The following is a 21,191-nucleotide window of genomic DNA, read 5'->3' on the forward strand; positions in this document are numbered from 1 at the left end:
GAACGGCACAAGCGATGCCTTCGAAAGCCTGGGAAAAGAGAAGAGATTCCCTCTGTAATGTGCCTTGTTTGGATTCTGGCTGCTCAAGCAGAAACCGAGAGGCACTGATTACAACCCAGGCTGTTCAGAACGTGTGTGATTATTTATGCAAGAACACTGATGAAAGCCAAACCTAAAGGGTAGATTTCTCCCAAATCAGAGTTTTGCTAAGTAAAACAAAGAACAGCTTGATTGTGCCATAAGCAGAAGCCCACGTGGGAAGGCCTGTCTGCCTGTCTGTCTAGACACTTGTTACCGCGTACATCACTCATGCATGCCAGGACTAGATTTTTAAAAGGAGTTAAGCATGTAACTCTTATAAAGATCAATGGGAATTAGGCACGGAGGTGCTCTGAAAATCCTGCTAGGTAGACCTTTGTGTATTTGGAGAGCTAACCGACAGCCCAAGAGACCCCGTAGTATTCAGGTGCAGCAACTGAACTTCAAGTGATGTCTTTAGTTTTATGTCCAGGCCGTTCAGGGGTGATGAATATCTCTGGCATCACTACAAGTATGAATACAGGAAATCCCTTTCTAAACAACCCCAATTTGAACCAAAGAATCAAGACTCGTTTACTAGTAAAATATCATATACAGAGATTCATGTATCAGATAAAATTTTTGCGCAAGGCCCATGTAGGCAGAGTGAAGTCTCCCTTTGCATCTCAGAGACGGGAGGCACAGCACCTGGGACACTGTCCGGGCCGTACTATGAGCTGCATGAAATGTGAGGCCATGCTGTGATAGCCCTGCGCTATTTCTGGAGTCATTCATTATATCCAGGAAATTTTCTGTGGTGCCATCTGCGAATCAGTCTCATACAGTGGCCTACTACAGAGCTGAGTTGTAATTTGGCCTTTCAGAGCCCACACTGAGAGGGTTGATTTCACCTTCAAACTCAGGGCTCCTAAAATCCACCACATTCCCTGGATGTTGTGGGTGTGTTTTGGGTCATAACAGAAGACAGCTGAATTCTTGCAAAGTTTCTAACTGGGGGCAAGTTTGGAATATGCTGGACAGCCCATCATATGAGCCTGCATTGTGGCTGTTGTCACGTTTTTTTTTTCCCTTTAGGAAATTAGAGTAAATAGATTGAACCATTCTGCTGGGTTTGAGGATTCCTGCAGTTATATAATCAACTTTCTGTTCTACCCTCTTGCCTGGATGCACTGAGTTTGCTGAATTAGGATGATGAATGCAAGCTTCTGCATCAATTTCCTGGTTGGGAATTAACTGAGGTTCCTCTAATGAAATCTCTGAATGTGAGCAATCAAGCTAGTATATTTGGTAATGTAACTCTTTGTATGAGCAAACAAAATTAATCCACTGGGATCAGAGTTCCTTTGTACATCACAAGAAAGAGCCTCCCATGACCTAAAAAACAACAGGATTTCTTACTCTCAGACATGCTCAACAGGAAATGGAAGAAGTGTCCTTTACTTGTATCATCCATTTCTACCCATGTTACCTGCACACACGGCAATATTGTTAAAGCATCACTTCAGCAATGGGGTTTTATGCTTGTCAGTGCTAAAGCAAACCGGGCCATGACACAGACGTATAAGGAATTACTGTCAACAGAACAAGTTGCCATGCAGGGAAATTACACAAGGACAAGGGGAATGCTTTCCACATACTTAATGTAATTCCAAGTCAATGTCCTTTCATCTGTGCCAATATTACTGGCTTATTACTCCTTCTCAAGCTATTCAATTTTCTTGGATATTTATGACTTTGCCAAATCTCCTGTACATTCTACACATTTATCAATGAAATATTCTGCAGGAAATACGGTTTACAGCTTCAGAGGCATGAGACTATGTACAAATTTGTTGCTAAATCACCATGCAAGAAGATGAGGAGGGGGGAAGTGAAAAGAAACAGAATTGCTCCAGCACTCTAAGTATTAAAGAATGATTCCTAAACCAAGACAGCACTGCAATATGAGGGTAGTACCATACAAAATGATAGCGTGCACCATTAAAATCTTGATGCTGACTGCATTGCAGTGCCTGCCTTTCCCACGTTAACATGGACTCTCTATACTTTGAGTGAGGAATACCACAAATAATGGGCTAACTTTAATTATAATGAAAGATAAAAGCTTGTTGTTCAAAAACAAGCAGGACATATCAGCTGTGTGTTGAAATATCATATACTGAACTAGTGGCATTGTGGTTTTGCATCAGAACTAATAAAATGGCACCGAGGGTAGGAATCAGGCTCTTATGTGCGTAAATGACTTTCACATAAAATTGTCCCCTCGATTTGGGGCCTTTTGCTGAACATTTTTTCCTTTTAAAACTCTTTCATGAATCTGTGTTGCTTTCCATATCAAAGTGCTTGAATACGAGGCTATAAAATAATATTACAAAAACACAGGATTCCAATTAACACAGGACTGTTCTCATTTCATTCTAAAGTAATTTAAGAGAGGGCTATTTTATCCCTTGTTCACGAAAAGAAATGAAAGCTTCTAGGAACATAGAAGAGAAAGCAGAATGTAATGTCTAATGAGACAGGAAGTTTTTAGAGCTAGATATTTTTCATTAGGGGATGCATGTGGAGACCATAATGTGGTAGGGTGACATTAGCATAAATAAATGATAAGTAGAATTGAGCCACAGATATGGTTTGTACCATTACCCTAATGTTGGAATTAAAATATTGTGATCAGGCTTCATTTCCTGTATGTCTTTATGTGTGCAAACCTACCTGTTGTTCAAGCAAAAAAAGTGGATGTCTACATGTTTAACCAAGTTGATAATCCACACAGATAAACATGTAGACCTCTACCCAGGCATTGTTAGTGGTTAATTTTGATACAGTGTGATTTGTATGTATTACTTCATGATGAGAACAATATAGAGGTAAATTTTCTTGTTTTTAAAAGAAGCTGATTAAAACAAAATGCCTGGAAGAGAGTTCTCACTCAAGATTGACTCTTCTGAAGTCAACTGAATTTTTTCAGGTCCGCACAGGCATTACTGAGAGCAGAACCAGATCCACTAATTTAGCTTCTGGAGGTTGTTAATGTTAGATTTTATAGGATGGGTACAGAACAGGGACTAAAGCAGTCGAATGCATGACAGTCAGAAAAAAAGAAGGCAAAGTGCTGCAAGGAGTTAAAAGAGATGAAATAGGAAGGTAAACCTGAGCCAGTTCATTAATGAGGCTGCAAATTTCTTAAAGTGGGAATTGCACCTCTTTGAATAATTTCAGCATATTGGTGGCATCTTATTATTAATAATAATAAGACATGACACCAAGAGCTCAAGGTAAGTGCCAGGTGCATGAGGAATACAGAACCAAAGAGAGAAAAATGAACTGGTTAGAAAGGTAGCAGAGCAGGCAAGGGATAAGCAAGATAGAGCTAAATACCAGCCAGAAGTTTTCTGACTGCAGTTTCCTCTTTTACTAGCAAGCAGTGCAAATAATGGAGCAAATTAAGTGAAAGAAAACTTTAAATCAGATGCATGTTTCTGAAAAAGCTGTTGACACAGTAGAAGGAGGACGTGAAGGCCATAGCAAGATCTTTTGAGAGAGGTGAAGTGGGATGTTTTTCAAAGCATCTAGCTGCTGATTGACGGCTTGTCTCTGTGAGCTCAAACACCACATAGGTGTACCTCATGTCTTATAATAAAAATATATATAGCCATGTCATCACCAAATGAAAGGACATTTTGTCTTGTTCCCACATGAAAATGTATGATGTCAGATCTTGAAATCCAAGAACAAAGGTGCTCATGCTACACTAAGTCACACATATTCAATTAAGCATGCGCCTTTTCTCCTCCCTGATCATCAATTATTCTTTTAAAAGTAGTCGGTTTTTCTTTCTCCCTACCAATAGTGCAGTGCTCTCCATTCCAACCCGGGCTGCATTCACACTTGCCATCCCGGCATGTCCCATGCTCATTGCAGCGTGGGTGACACGCTCGTTGATCACAGGCTGTGCCCATCCATCCCTCCTCGCAGCGGCAGGTGCCTCCGACGCAAATGCCATGTCCTCCGCAGTCCGCTGCACAAATCTCTGTGGGAGAGGAGAAAAGAGAGAGGAGGGGAAATGGGTGGAGAGAAGGGAGAGGGGGGGAAAATCCAAAATGTTATTGTTAAGAAAGGCAGACACACTTCACTACCTCGCCTTATGGGGCAATGAAAGGAATTCCTGGAGCTCATAACACTAATCCTTTCTGACAATAAGAATCTAATAAGTGTATTACAAAAAAGAGACGGACATGGATTGCAGAGGTCTGCTGTGATTGATCCTCCTATTTGCTTTCCAGCTCTCCTGCACTCCTCAAGCTTTTGTGATCTCCAAATCCAAGGGGAAAGGCTCTTCCAATAAGCAGAACAAAAGTCACATTTAATTAAAATCTGGTTAAGGGTGAAAACAACGTACTGCTAAACCACTGACGATAAAGTTAAGAGCTGGCAAAGTCTGTTTATGGCTTGTTAACCCATGGTTCTGGGAACGGGATTCATTAAATCCCTCCTTCTCTGTTTAATATTAACAAAGAATATTTCTAGTTCAGTTGAGTCTGGGCATCTGCTATAGCTCTGTTCTCCTACCACGCTGTTAAAAATCCTTTTTCAGGAATGCTTGTGAGCTATATGAGCTGCAGTTTGTAGGATGGTGCTTGTTCCCAAGTTTTATGGGAGTTAATGGAAGCAGAGGGTATTTTGGCACTTACCTCCTAGCACAAGAAGAGCTAAAGGACATTGACTTTTCAGAGGTGCTGGCCTTCTCCAGCCCCCATGAGCCCCAGTGAGCATGACGACACACATATTTGTAATATTCTGGCCCAGCAACAGACTTTTGGCTAAAACCTGACATGCCCTTGGCATGAATTTGGGAGACTTCATGCTTTCATCTGCACCGCATTTATCTGGAAAAATTGAGAACTGGTGGAGAACAGGTACCCATGAATCAGGTGTTAAAGTGCCTGTTTCTGCCATTACCACAGAGGAATGATTTCAATGAAAAAAGTAAAAACAAATTCTGAAGTGGCGTTATACCACAGATGAAATGAAATGCACCTATTTTTCCTTCTTCAGGCTCGTCACCCCACAGCTCACTTTCAATTTAATATAGACCGTGACTGCACTCTCCCTTTTTCAACCCTAGAGGCAACTCAGACTTTGTTTTGGACTATCAGGTCTTCTCCCTCCCCTCCTACTTTGCCTAGTGCATCTAATTGGGTCAAACTTTCCCAAAAGTTTTGCACTTACACCCACTGCTTGACTGAGCCATTTTATAGGTTTTACAGACTAGGGACACGGTTCCCTTTGGGGAATGTGGAGAGAAGATGTGAACAGAAGTGCCCTTGACTGAGCAGGGCTGGGCTCAAGGCCCAGAAGGGGGTACTAAGGTATCTGCAGAGCTCGTTTTTCCTCTGTTGCCCCAGCTATTCCCCCCAAAAGAACAAATATCACAGACACCGTCTGTACCAGCAGACCTCTAGGGCCTCTCTTTGTGCCTCTGAGCATATTAAGAGCAGAATTTAGGCCTCAAGGCTTGGCGGGTGGTGATGGGGGAGACTGGTATTATACAAGAGATTTACTTCGGGTCACTGGCTGCACATAAAAAATTCAAAACTATTCAGCCTGCATTAACATCACACCTGACTGAAATTCAGCCTTATTTAAGTTTGCTTTAGTCTTTTTCTAATTAATACTGCCAGCAACAGGACGCTTTGGCTGTTCAGGGACTTTGACACCCTCCTGTGGCAGGGCTAGAACATCCACTCTGATTCCATGAGGGAAGTTTTGCCCCAGGCCATAAGAGAGAGCTGCCAAGTCTTCAGTTCCTTACATTGAAATGGACCCTTTTTCCCAGGGATCACAGAGTTCTTTAGACAGTGGTAACTATGATAATAGTAATGGTTTGCACTTCTAGAACACGCCTCATTTTCAAAGTGCAACATGAAAGCGATACCTAGTTCCTGCTTCCTGCATCTTAGGGTGGTGGAACATTTTCCACTCTAAATCCTTTTGTTTCAGTGGCTCAGATGTCTCCAGATGTTTTTGCACATTTAATTCTATGTATCTAGACGTCTAATAAAGGATCTTCGAGGTTCAGATGCTCTTAAGACACTCAGGAACTTGTCTGTCCCATTTAGAGCCAAACTTGCAAAAATATTTGGACATCTTGGGTGCTTAAACCATGGAAGTGAGGCAGTATCTCTGCAAATACCACCTGCTGCCTAAATATAACAAAATTCTCATGTAAGCCTTATTGGTGATCAGTAGAAGTTAGACTATCAAAAGCTTAAGACATGTCTGAGGAAGGACTCCTGAGTTGCTTTCAGAAGTTTTTCCTTTGCATCTGCTGTTAAGACATGGATTTTCACAACTCCTAGATGCGAGGGAGGTAATATCATACTACAGTGCTCACTATGAACATGAAGCATGGGGCAATTAATCAACTGATGCTAAAGGACTGTGGAACAGCCTGGGCTAGAACCAGGCACATGTATTTTCTGCCCCTCTCTCTAACTGCCAGACAACACTGCAATGAAGCGTGGGCCGGTCAGGATGCTATGTGAACACACTGGATTCGCAAGTTAGCTAATGCAGGAATAGAGCTGCACTGGAAAAAAAAAAGAAAAGTTGGCTCTCCTTGGCTGACCTGGTAACAAAGTCTGGGGGAGGATAAAGTAAATAACAGATAAAAAATAAAAAGCTAGATTTATGGTACTGAGCTTTCACCAGGCTAGGAAGAAATGCCTTGAGAAAGTACAAAGTCTGAGACTGCTGGTATTTAAGTCCAAACTAAAAAAAAACTGTTGTAGTCTCTGAAGCTTCTCAGTAGTCTGTTTGCCATAGGGCTACTATAGTGTTGGACAACAACTCCTCTGGTTATTGGCTTACATTCTTTATTCATACACGCTGAACTTTATCCCTCACTATACTGAAATGCACATAATTGTGTTTGCTCCCAGTCCACCAAGCAATCCAGAGAACGCTACGCCAGTGACTTCTCATCTTCACTATCTCCCATTCCCAAGCTTTGACCTTCAGGGCCCATCTCTACAGCAGGGGTACCACCAGTATCCTCAAGCCCAGCGATGTGTATTGCAAATAACCTCCACGAGGGACTGTGAAGCTCTGAAATTCCAAAGAGATGCAATATCCCCAGGGATGGAAGGCAATTAACCTCCTGGAGGACTCTGCCCTTTGTGATTGCAAACTCGACATAAATAGCTTAAGGACTTATCTACTTAATATTTTATCTTCAGCAGGAGGATCTCAAAGAGTTTGTCTGAATACTAGTGGTTATTTTTTGATGTTAGATGTGACTCCCATTTTCACAAATAAAGTAAATAAGGCATACAGAAGCAAAGTGATGGGCTGAGAGGTATATGTGAACTCTGTGACAGGCAGAGGAAGAGATCCTAGATGTCCTGATATTCAGTCTTGAGTTGTGTCTATCAGACAGGCAAATGACAGCTCATAGTAGGTCAGATTTCTACAGTTTGGTAGCACAAAAACAAAATCAGGGACAAAAGGAAGTTACTTTGAGTAATGTTCGGAAGCTTTCTTGGAGTTCTTGAAAGGTGTGAAACCAGGATAATGGAGTGACATTAAAAAATAGTAAAGAGAAAAAAGCACTTTCTGAAAGGCAAAATCTCTGTGTAGTCATTCCTATGAAAATGGATGGAAAACCCACTGGAACATTTGCATCTTGACTGAAACATTTCTCAGACAATGTACTGCCAAGGAACAGTTTTGCACACACAGCCCAGGGGCTGTGATTTAAAACAAACAGATCTTACCCTGATCCAGAACTGGAACATTGGGAGCATTTCTGAGTTTCATCTCCCACACAGCTGGGACCCCAGCCATACCACCACCCGGGCAAGGGATTGCAATCTTCAGGTTATGAATACATAATCATATATAATGAATATATAAGGTGGTTTACATTCTCAGGCCCCAAGAGCTGTAACAAAGAATCTCAGCTGTGAAAAACACTTGTGAAGCAAACTACTTAAGACAGTCTCCTTAAATGTAGTCTAATTATTTCTGACAAGGAACCAGGAACTCTCAAAACTAAATCTGCCATTTGGCTGCCAATTTAAGAGTAGATGCGAACCATACAACTTACAACACACATCCTGCGGTATGCCTTGGCCCTTTTATAACATGGCACTCTTTAACACTCACAGGTTTCTAATGGATGATTAAATAGCCAGAGTGGTCTTTGCCTTTATGGTAGCACTCAAAGAAATGATCAAAAGGGATTTCAGATTAAGTATCCATTTAAATACAGGTCTTCTCAGGCAGCTCAAGGCTACTAAGGCTGATTTATGGAAGCGGGCAGGTGAATCTTTACTTCCTCATTCAGTCCCAGGGATAGAATTTGCCATCTCTGTTCTTAAAATAAGTTGCATTTTTTTTGTACATTTCCCAATTCTGCTGTTAAAATTAGAGAACATGATTAGCTAACATCTGAGGCTTAAATGAGGGGAAGAAAAGCTTTTAATTCTCCTCTTACAGTATTCAGACTCTGGCCAGCTGCATTATATTGCTCCTGCTTATTTAAGCTTAGTTAGGACACCGTGATTATGCACAAAAGCACTGCCTGTTAAATATTTTCACATCAGCTGTTCCCAAAAGGTGGCTAAATATTTTCTTTCATCTTTAATCTCTTTTACCGTTTGTATGAATAGCTTAGCCATTCCCTACCCTTTCCTAAAGGTGCATTGTGTTTTACTTCGTCTTGGCACCTAGCTCTCAAAGTTGCCCGTAGTTCCTTGAAGGAAGAAGATCTTTTGACCAAATCTGGAGTTTTGCAAACTCTACCAAATTCTAAGCTAGGATATGAGTTTCACTGTCTTCAAAAGGAACAATCAGTCCATGTACCTGTGTGGAAAATACCTGGACTATTTGTAATACCCTGTACTTTGCTCCCTGACACTTGCACTCACCAGGTGGCATTGATGGACATTAAAATAAGGATGCAGAGTTTTATTTAAGGAATCATGTTAATTTATATTTTACCATCTGGGTTTTCATCATTTGATCATCTAGGTTTGGTGCCTTCCACTGTCTGGATTCCACCCCATCTTATTGTAGGCTCTTAACTGAAGCACTTCACTGGGCCTTGTTGCTCTCTACAGGTCAAGGAGGAAAGACAGGGAGCTCCAGAGGATGATTCACCTAAAACCTCTTACATGGACGACTTCTGAAATAGACTGAGCTCAAGGCAGTGTTGTGTTATGGTTGGTTCACCCAGAGGGTCTCAGAGGCATCACAGACATATCCTTAGAAAAGCTGCAACCTCTCTTATGCCAACTCTGCCATTCAGGGATGGCAAAGAAATGCATGCACTGATCTCCCCTCATTCTAACAGGATTACGGTTATTTTTCATGCAAATAACCAAAGAGAAATTGATGTTATCTCTTTCAAGGCCTGCTCCACTCTGTCATGGCTCATCCCCACCAGTAAGCAGCCTACAACTCCAGCCTCCATTGCCTGCCGGTTAGGGTTTCAGACAAATGGTTCTTTTTCTCAAAATCCCCCTCATGTCTGGGGGAGAGATTTCTCTCTGGTCTGTAAAGCCGCACACACTAGGTTCTTCTAGAAACCCTAATCCACCAGACTGCTTATTGCACTGACCAAAACTGTATTGCAATTTTATTCTACCTCCATCAGCATGGCTATGTCTGTTGTCATTTACTTTATCCTTAAGAATCTCAGCTATCTGAGGCAGTGATTGCCTTTTTTGTTCTGCGTTTGCACAGTGCCAGGTGTAATGAGGTCACAGTCCATTAACAGCACTTCGGAAGTAAGAATACTAAAGCAATTACTCATACAAATAAAAACCCTGTACCTGATTCTCCTTTTTTTTTTTTTTTGCACACCCTGCTAAAAACTGACCCAAATCTGTCCCCTTAAGAAGAAAAAGTCTGCAATCTTGGCTTTGATACTTCAGAAGGAAAGTGGGAAAAGAAACCTATCAAACACTAGCCACCAGTGTACTGCTTTGTTCATGACCCTTTTTAATTGATGTAACAGACACGGTAGCTTCCAACACAGGATGTGGCATAATCCAGAGTTTCATATTATTTTCATATTACATTAAAGAATTGGGCTGGCAAAGAGGGATAATGATGTCATTTTGTGCTTAATTTATTGCAAATCTGTTTTTACATGTTTACTCCTGCCCCCCCCCCCAAATCCTAAAATTGGCTTGACAACAGTTTAAAGCTTTCCAGCTTAGAGAAGAGCAATGCAGATGGAAATTTTTCTTCAACATTCATGTGATGCAGAATCAGAGATTTAGCTGCTTCTGACCTGCCTGCTAAATCCTTTAATAAATATGTATTTAGTGCTAAAATATAAGATCAGGTGAAATTGCTCGGAGCTTCCTGAAAACTGGGGCAGTTCCACTGACCTTCAACATATTAATAGAAAATTTAATAATTAAAAATCTGTTTTAACTGGGATTTTCCAGTTTCAAATTGGCTCATCTGAGGCAATTTCCAGTACCAGACAGATTTTTCCAGAAATGAAGCATAGGAGGGAGGCATCACACAGAGCTAAATGGCTATGTTTGGTGAAGAACTAAGCCTTGTTTTCATAACCTGCATTTGCTTTAGAAAGCCAGGCATGGGGTGTTTCTGGGAAAAGTGTCTAATATAAAGGTTTGGATGAAAAAAAACCCAAAAGATTCATAATCAGTATGATTTAGATAGCAGCAAAGCGTTAAATACATGTTTCATATCAAAACACATTTTTCAGTGTGAGGAAACTCTCATTTATGTGATTTGATAGCTCTGTGGTAATGTCACTGACTGAAGGTCATGTGCTTTTTTCCTTCAGAGATCATGTGCAAGCAAGTTCTGTCTAAACTGACATCTTTATACAAATAAGTTGTTGATTTACAGGAATATTTACAGGAACAGGTTGCCCTGAGAGGTGGTGGAGTCTCCTTCTCTGGAGATATTCAAAACGCGCCTGGATGCAATCCTTTGCAATGTGCTCTAGGTGACCCTGCTTGAGCAGGGGGGTTGGACTAGATGATCTCCAGAGGTCCCTTCCAACCTCAGCGATTCTGTGATTCTGTGATTATGTAAATAATAGTAATATATAAGTAACATTTATGTCAATAAATATAAAATCTGTTTGCTTATATGAGTATAATTAAACTGCTGGTACTGAAGCTGCATTTTCCACTTCACTCAAGGATCTCAGTGCATTTTACATAGCTAAGCAGACTGAATACACCTGTAAGGTAGCAATTATTTCTTTTCTTTACGTGGATGAGGAAACCTAGATTAAAAGATGCTCTCCTAGTAAAACCAGAGATAGAAAATGAATCCATCAGCTCTGCTATCATCCCTCATCAGGAAGAGCACTGACCTTCAGAGACAGTTTTGAAATGTGACTCAGGACCTCTGAATTTTAACCTGCCATGTGTTGGAGGAGTATCCTAGAGGGTCTGCACTGGGGTCTGCATCTTGCATTATAATGTGACCCTAACCAGGATACCTGAGTCAGCCTAAAGGCTGATTCTTGCCAGGCTCGGCAGAAGGACTGGATGTATGGCTTCAGTGCAGAGGGGACAACTCTGCCCTTGCAGAAAAGACTGGATATCCATGAGGGAAGCATAAACCATATGTATGATAGAAGAGGACAGAGTTTTTACCCCTAGGACACAGACTTAGTGATTGAGTCAGCTTAGCTGTCTGTCTGTCTAGCTGTCTAGAAAGGTTGGCTGGAAATCCCAAGTCAAAGAAAGCACCCATCTCTGGCCCCTCAGCTAGACACAAAAGATTAACCCCACTTCAGCCCTCTCTCTCCATCTTCCTCTCGGCAGTTAGCTCTTTGCTTGCATAAGCAGCTTTGTGTTTAGCTGAATGATTTCTGCAAATCCCTTTCTAGGACTCACCTATCTCTTGGCACTCAAATCAGGAATCTAGGAGGCTTTAAGCTGCCTAACATGGAGCTGAAGGGTCCACAGAGTAGCTTCCCCCCCTGGTGTTGAGCAGATCCAGAAGATCTGTCCCATAACTGCGCTGGGACCCACCTTCCACCTCTAAAATGGGTAAGAGATGTGTCGGGTATGTTAATTTCTTTCGACTGATATTTGTTTGTCCCCTGAGATCGAACCTCTTACTCTGTAAACATGCAGCACCTAGCACAATAGGACTCTTGGGATTTCTCACTAGAAATAGTAACAGTAAAACCAGGAACAGTCATTAGCAATTCTCATGCTAACAGAGCAAAGCTCTTACCCAATCTACGCAGCTACACAACGTACAGAGGTACAGATGGACTGTCTGCTAAAAAAAAATCTCGTGTCTAAGTACAACTTCAGTTTGCTTCATATTTGCATGAAGGTTTTTCAGCTCCTATCTGAAATGCTATAACTCCACCAGATGAAATTCCATTAAACTGGTCTGCTGTCTTTTATAAACCTCTACTTTCTATAATATTTATATCCTATTTTCTTCCTTGCCTTAAATGTTAGGGGCTGACCATCACACTGTGTCTAAAGCTTCTCCTCTATAGCTGTGATTTACTTTTGTACTCCTGTCAATCTTCCCTTTCTTTATTATTCTGAACTTTATTTTAAACTGTCTCTTGCTGTTGAATAGCAGGACATGAAATGTCACGTATTGATGGACTTCATTCTTGGAGTTAAGATTTTTTGAATAAAAATAAATATCCCAAAGTGCAGGATTATATTTTTCTCTTTGATGCTTAATTGCATCTCTGTGCTTTCTGGGACATCAGTTGAAGCTTCCCAGAAAAGGAACAATTCCTAGTGCATTAAATGAAGTTCTTAACAAGGATTCTTCTCTGGACTGATTTTAATTTCCTCTCTGTGTCCATAAGGAGAAGATGATTTTAACAGTAGAGAAGTGTTTTGCTGATGCTTAGTGTCTTTAATAACAACTACATTTCCTTCCTAATTCAGTGCAGTTTGGTTTCGTCTAAAATAAATTCAACAGAACATTTTCAAATGTGTGTGCTGAAGTAACCACAAGCTAGATTTGTTTGGAATTCCCTTACTCAGAGCTCAGTATTACTACACAGACAGTCCCAACATGGTTTCCTTTTTCTTCAGATTACATTTTACCCAGCAACTTAGAACTTTCATTATTATTTATCTTCCTCCTTGTTTTTTCGAAAGAAGACAGAACACTCATGAAATGTGCTGGGCTGGCATATCCAGAAGTTAGATGTCTCTGTCCACACAAATGGGATGTGTCGGCAGCAGTTCCAAAAGCTTTGTATCCTCAGTGCTGTTAATACACCTCAAACACTGGTCTGGAAGGACTGCTTTTATGGAAAAGAAGCAAGTCCTCTCCAAAGCCCTTTTAAACTTTCATCTGTCAAGATCATTAGAAAGGTGCTCATTAATGCCAATTGTGATGATAGTTTTTAGAGTATGAACACCTTGCAACTTGGAAGGGAGCAGAGAAGCTATACTAAATCCACTGTACCAACTTCAGACAGGCCATTAGATCATGGTTTTCTGGCTTTTAATAGCCACTGATCCAATATATGAAGAACACTGGTCTTAGCAGATCTGGTTGTTATTGCTTGCTCCCATTTGACATCATTCTATTTTACTAATTTCTTGATAATTTTCCATATTATTTCATCTTGGCCATTCCAAATCGGAATGAAACCCAATTTCACAAAGCTGGAAACCTCCAATAACCCTTTGCAGAAACTCTAGTCAACACAAGCTCCAGTAGGGAAGGAGTGCAGGGTCACAGCCACAGAAGCTACCTACCAACAACAGCGTGGAATTGACTGAATGAAACTGGAGAAACCACGACATGGTACCTACAGCTACCCTTGCTAAGCTAAATGAGTGAGGTGCTGAGGAAGAGTCTTCATTCAACACAATCAGGATAGATCACAGGGACAATCTGACTACAAACAAATAGCTACCAAGTTGATATTCCAGCAATATTCTGGATAAGAGAGAATATTCAGAAGCAGAGGACTAGACTCACAAAACTAAGAGGAAGTCCACATGGTCTTTTGTGAGTTGGTGACTTGCTGCTAGGCCAAATGGATTGGGCATCAGCTACCTTTGGTTCAAAAAGTGCCTTAGTGCAGCTCTGAACCTGAAGAAATACATACTTATTCCTATGGTTTTATAAGCATGACCTATTCCATGCAGTTTCACAAGGTTTCAGATTTTTAGTTAGCTTGTGTACAGACAGAACAAAACAAGGGAAGATAGAGCCTGGATTTGTCTCCAGAAAAACATGAAGAAACTGCTCACATCACTCTTGCAGGCTAATACCTTTGTCCCTCAGTGACAGTTAGATTACACTTACTGTGTCAAAGAAGTGACTTAACTGAGTTATAAAAAAGCAGCAACAGATATTCTACTGCACAGATATTCTATTATGACCAGCCCCCATGCTGGCATGATGTAATGCCAGAAAACATAAGGACCGTGAGGCTCCTTCTTTCAAAAGCAGTGTCAGAGAATAAGCCAAAAATTGGTCATCTGTGGTACTTAAGTTTTCAATAATACAGGCGAACATTGAAATTGCTTAACTATCCTCAAAACACCCTATTTTAACAGTAGCCCATTTTAACCATGGAATTTAACAGCTTGTTTGTGATGTTGTGAAACATTCTGTTCTTCAAATTATCCAAGTTAACATGAACCCCACAGAGTCTGGTACATCACTGCTGTTGTCAGTCAGAAAAAGTCCACAACAAAAAGAACTTTTGAGATCATGGTACGATTGTTGAGGCCATATTTGAAGACTGGGAAGAGTGTTGAACTAAAACTGGTGTCCTGGGAATTAGCCCTAACTGTTGCAGCAAACAGCGAGAGAATGCAATAGTCTATCCATTGTCCTGTGAGGGGGTCCACAAATTGGCACTGAAGCTAGAATAGCTTATATGAGAGAAACAAGCTTTACGCATCACAAGTGACGCATCTAAAGTCAATGAAGACCAGGGATTGCTTGCCACACCACTGGACCTACAGAGTCCTCTGTCTGAGAGACGACCTAATCAGACCAAACATTTTGTGATCTAATGGACAAAACCAGACTGATGATATCACCACTTTCACTGGTCTTGGCCAAGTTTGAAAGGACAGCTAGAATGCAAGTTTACAGTTCCTTCACTCTCTCCCTTGACCCCCATATCTGACCAAGACTGCATGCAGCATACATGGTGAGCTGCAACATGAAGGTGGCTAAAAGTAAGACCCTAAACAGATCCCAAAGCTGACAGAAGTTTGATGGATCTCCGATTGGCCAGTGGAATTCACCAAGTCTATTATCTCAGCTGTCAGTTTGTAAGTAGGAATTCACACTTGAAGCATAAGTAGTACTTTCTATTTTTGGGGGAGGTTTTCCCTCCTCTTTAGTGTGTCTTCTTCTGACCACAAAGATATTTGGACTTTCGAAGAACTGCACTCCCAGCAACAATAACTATAGTCCATCTTAACTACTACTTTTTTTTCTTCTCCAAAATAAGTTACTTATTATTTTCTAAACTACCTAAGGGTTTTCTTATACACATTTTCTATAATCAAGGGGAAGGAGAGTAAAAGGGCATTAAAATGAAAGCCTTCCTGAATACTTTTATTTCAAATGTTTTTACTGGTTTTAGTCTTTTATTTCATCTTTAATAAAATGCTTAAAAGACTTTAAAGTGTGGATTCATCTTGGGACTGGGTAGGCCAAAATCTCTACTCACAAACCCAGCCATATCAAATACTTTATGTTGCGTAATGATAGTTTCATGTTAACACTTTTAATTCTCTGGACTCATTTATTCCTTCAAAATTCACAAAGCAGATATCTGCTAGGCAGAGCCTCTGATAACCTGGTGTAACAGTGCTGGGCTGCACAAACTTTATTCCCTCAGAGAGAAAACTTACTCCTCTGCACATAATTAAAATGGGGAAGATCACAAGTTCACAAATCAGCGCATTATGGTTCTGTATGGCTCATTCACAAATCCCTGCTGTATAAAACATCTCTTGGCCTTCAGTGAGTTCTAAAGGACCAAGTAAGGCCTTCAAAAGTAGGTTTGTAATATTGCTATTGAGCCAGAACAGATTTTGATAGTATCTTCTGAAATCTAGCTCTGAAGATTTTGTGCTACTGTAACAGCTATTGCTCCAGACAACTATTTTTGAAGCAAAAAAGCTTTACAGCTTTTATTACAGGGTAATGAGATGATCAAGCTACAGGCTGAAGGAAGATCATTTGAAGTGGCATTTGATAATCTGGCAGTGCCTGATATCTTTTTCTTAAGTCACCAAGATCCAAAATAAATGGTCGTTTATCAATTTCAGGTGTTGTGTCCTGTGGTTTAGTGCTCTTCCCTATGTGTTTTGAAGCTAAGAAGAAAAAGAAAAGATAAACAAGTGACCTCTTGAGCATTACAGGGGGAGCAGCTCTACTCTGTAGTGAGGTACAGACCTATTTTATGTGACAGTTGATGTAATATCCATCTTTTAAAGAGACATCCTTACTTCTTAATGAAGAAAATGATGGTTTAAAGATGGACTTATGTGAGCATTTTCTAAGGATGAATTTTTATCTTGGTGGCCTTGGGCATGACTTAAATTTAACATGAGATTTTTTTTTTTGTAAGGTTGACACCAATGAGCCCAAGGGAATCAATTTTTATCACACATGTTGTGTTAATCCTGGTAACATTTCACCAATGGGATATGACATTGTCTAGTAAGATATATGAGATCTGTGTTTCTGTGTGTGTGTGTGTAATCTCCTGCAGAACTCCTGATGAGAAAAGGCACTGAGAAAATAAAGATGCATTTGCTTTGGCCTTCCTCTTTAAAAGTTCATCCTTCTTGGTCTCCTTATCTATTAACTGGAATACAGAAAAGCTGCCTACTTAAATGAACTGAATAACTTAGTGGTGGGGCACTCTGTTGGGTGCTATCTAAAAGATTTCTTCTTTGTTAACTTAGATAACTAAATTGAAACTAGAAAAGATCAGCCAATATTTCAATAACACTATCAGTGGATACAGAATCTTCAATCTAATCATTTGTCAGTGGACTTGAACTGACCTATACTCAAAGTAAACAGGAACTTTTCCATTGACTTCAATGTGTTATGAATTAATTTATAAGAATATGGCCTCTCTGCAATCAGAGACATGCTGAGACATCAGAGACATTGCAGTCTGAAGCCCCTCCTAGACTGTTTTTAACAAAGCACAGAGGCTCAGAGGTGATTCTCTAATTTCATTTTATATGCCACAGTTCTGTAATTCCCTCTCTCCTGAGGAATCCGTGACCATGATCATTGCTGAGTTTTCTACAGTTACTCAGCAGAACTGAGGATCTCTCAAAGGCTGAAAGCCAGACTCTTCCAAACTAACATGAAGTACCCAAATGAGGAAGCAGCAGAGTCAATGAGGAATCAATTAAGCTCTCTTTCAGGGATTTCCACTTAACTATGATCTCAACGGCCCTCTGCAGCTGTTCTTCTTCTCTAGGACAACTATCCTGCTAAATTAGTCATGTCACAGGAAGTGCCTAAAGGCAGGAGGGGATGGTGTGAAACTGGGTTTAATCCAAAAACAAAATTTTCTGCCCACTGAAGATATTTATAACATTTCCAGCCAGAATAAGTATGACCAGGATGAGAGCTGCAGTGCTTAAAATCTTTCCACTCATCTCCAGGAGTGGAATTTACAAATACCAACTGAGTGCCTAAGATTATGAAATAAATTCAGAGGATTTGGGAGCTGGGCCTGGGACTCCGTAGGCATGACCTGTAGATTCACTATTCTCAGCTTGGTGGGCAGACCATCAGGAAATGCTGAGGAGAGGAATGGTCTGAAACTCTGCTCCTGTCTTGGATGAAGGCACTTTGTGCGTTCTTCAGAAAGATGCTCAGCTGACACTAAGGTTCAGGGTATGAAAACCCTGTCTTCAACTTTTGCATCCCTTTGGATCAACCCAGCCAGTTTATTCTTTTATTCGAGATGATGACTGTCTGCAACCCATGCACTGATCTTGCATTTGGGATACTCTTACAAGAAATGGGAAAGCAGGTTCAATGGTTTCTCAGACTCAGGAGACACCTGCTATATGTGCCACACCAGAACTTTAGGAACTTAAGGTAGTTTTCCAATAGACAGTTCCAGGCGCTGAGACGTCTCAAAAGCTGAGCAAAGGTTCTCTGAAACACTGTATTAGAGCTAGATAATCTGCATTTGCCTAAGGTAAATCATAAATGCCTAAATATGTAGAACTTAGTTACTAAGTCTGGCAATAAATCACTGGAAAGTAGTATTTCCTCCATGTCACAGAGGGGGGAAAGGGCAGTCATAAAGTTAAATGATATGTCCTCAGAAAACACTGTTAGCAGCAGAAGTGGTGAGAGAAACTATGGATGGGATCAAACTACAGGCAGATTTAATGGAATATCACTATGCAAGCTCAGCCTAAATCTCTGGCCAGACACGCTCTCTTAGCCTTCTCAAAACGTGAAGTAAAACCTCATAACCTAAAACTTCTTCAGTGAGTCTCGGCTTCCATTTCCCAACTTTGATCACTAAATGTACAACCTATGATTCCATGTCTATTCTGACAATTCAGGATCACCAAATACAAAGCAATATTTCCCATTACTGCTCTTCTCCAGTCTACTTTTAAATGTCTGAAGTATTGCCTTGGATGTCAGCTGTGCATACAGTGAGTCAGTATCAATGAGCGATTGAGAAGGAATTCTTATCTATATGCGGTCAATGTACAGCCATCGTCAACTGTCCAGAAAAAAATCAGTATACTTATTATATAGAGAACACAATTTCTATTGCTGCTTTGTATAATCAAGTTTCAGATGATTCTAGTGAATACTGTGCATGTCAAGATGTCAACTACCAAACAGAGAACAATGTGAAGATCACTGCTTTAAATTTGAGGAGAGTAAAAGACAGCATTAGGTAACTTAATTCCTTTAAGAATGATTTTGGATCAAAACATAAAACTGTTCTTACGCTACTAGGATTTTACTGATTCATCAGTGAGATCCTCTTGGGAAATGGTGTCTTTCCCCAAAAGCAGATAACCTGACTCACCTGTTCATTTCACTACACTTAAATATGTCTTATGGTATGTGTTCTGTAGCCCCCTGATTAGCCAGAAATATTTGGTTCGATTTAAATAGGTTAAGAGTGAGATTTTATCACATAAAAAAAATTTCATGTTGCAGCACAGGTCATTTCCTTCTTCCCATAAGAGGTTAAGGGCTGCCCTATAAGGACTTCATTAGTTGCTGTTCTTGGAGAACTAGGTCCTTTGCTAGGGCTCATTAAGAGGTGAGGGGAGATGGCTCACCAAAAGCCTGGGATACAGAGGACCTGTGATTGCAGGCTCTGGAGAAAAGGGGTTAGCATGAGTGGTTCCTTAATTATCCCTCTTGTACTAAGCATTGCCTTGGACTGTTTAACTGAACTGGGTTATAAAGGCCTTTTTTCATTTGCCTGTACAACAGTAGTACTAGGATGCAAAAAGGAGGGGGCTTTATTCTCTCCAGGGAGAACTCAAAATGCCTCTTTTTCTTCTGACTATAGGTTATCACTGGACTTAGCTCTGCACCCTTCACAACAAGATTTTTTATATTTGGGAATCTTCCAAAAAAGAACTGCATGCTAAGGAAACGGGGACCCTGAAAAACATGAAAGAGTGAAGCATGTTTAAGAGGAATTTTTCCTGCTAAAGAGTGAAAAATTTGAAATAATGTGGCAGCAGCCCTGTCTCAAACCATACTGGCAGTGGACACACACATTAAAGCAAAAAAAAAAAAAAAAAGCACATCATTAATTCTTTCTACAGTACAGTGCAGGGCAGAATTCAAAACAAACTGAATTGCGCTGCTGGTCTTTGATGACACAGGCTAACTGGAATGAAAAAAGAGATAGACCAACAGGAAACAGGAACCTCTGTAACATTATTATCTTGTTAAAAACTAACGGGTTTATCCAGCAATCTGCGATCATCTTAGATTGCCATCAAAGGCAGGTGAAATCTACCTACTTACCTGAAAGATTTAGAGTCTAAAGTGCAGAGACAGTCTAGTCTGACTTTCCACATATGACAATCCACAGACTTTCACCTAGCTGCTCCCATGCTGACTGATAACTTCTAAACGAATACAGCATAACTTCCAGACAGATATTAGTCTTGACTTGAAGGTTTTAAGAGCTGGAAAACCCACAGTGTCTTCTCACAGTTTATTCTGGGTTGCAAGATAATTAGGCTGTTCTTAGAATATACTTCTCAATGTGGATTACAAACACGGGGCTGTCCTTTGGCACAAGCACCTGCAGCCACAGTCCTATAGTTTTCACTGGGACATAACACAATCCTAACTGCTTTCCTGAACTGACATTGATTTATCCAAACACTTAATTCTTTCACTTAATAATTCTTCCATTCTGTTTGTTTCTGTTTCATAGGACAATAAAATCCGTCCCCTCTAATTCCTTCTACAGAACCTCTACCTCACTGGGCTGTGTTGCTCATAATAACATTCTTGCTCACTGTATTTTAATCATGCAAAAAGAGTGCCACACATCCTGTGAGTAAATCTGTCTTTCAAATCAAGTCATCAATTCAGTGGAAAGGTTTGGGTTAGAAATAGAAGTTTACAAATCACCTTAGTTGTGATTTTAGCTGTGAGGCACAATAACCTGAATGTTACAAGCAACTCTGTGAAGAAAAAGGTCTTGGAATGATGCTCAAGTTTGTCTCAAATAACCTCACATTGCCAAAGAAAGTTTGCACTAGATGGATTTATAAAAGCAGTATAAGGAAAGCTTATAAATCATCTATACATGACCCTGCAGGTTAACAAAGAGAAAGTGATTTCTGTTTGTGTGCAGAAAAGAACATTTTTCCAAATCCATCCCTGCAATCCCCCAAACTCCACATAAACTCAAAATAATGACTCAATTATGAATCATGCTACAAAATCACTAGAAATACACTGCTACCCTTCTCCTTTCCGTGGTCTTATAAATGAACTCATAGAGTACTGAACTGAAGATGTTAATATGGGGAAAAGAACAGTTTGTCAGGAAATTTATCTTCCTGTCAATGCAGAACAGCTTCCCTCCCTATATCTGTAAAAGTTTTTGGTCAATCTATTTTTACATATAC

General features: G+C 40.3%; 1 protein-coding gene across 1 annotated transcript in view; it reads right to left on the reverse strand.

Moving 5' to 3' along the window:
* The window catches only part of TENM4 (teneurin transmembrane protein 4), a 155,383-nt gene that overhangs the window by 123,423 nt on the left and 10,769 nt on the right, over nt 1-21,191 (reverse strand). Inside the window, exon 5 of the mRNA XM_067289535.1 lies at nt 3,863-4,072. Coding sequence (XP_067145636.1) covers nt 3,863-4,072 — 210 coding nt within the window. The remainder of the gene's footprint in view (nt 1-3,862; nt 4,073-21,191) is intronic.

This window comes from Apteryx mantelli, chromosome 1 (assembly GCF_036417845.1).
Source record: "Apteryx mantelli isolate bAptMan1 chromosome 1, bAptMan1.hap1, whole genome shotgun sequence".
Classification (NCBI taxonomy): Eukaryota; Metazoa; Chordata; class Aves; order Apterygiformes; family Apterygidae; genus Apteryx; species Apteryx mantelli.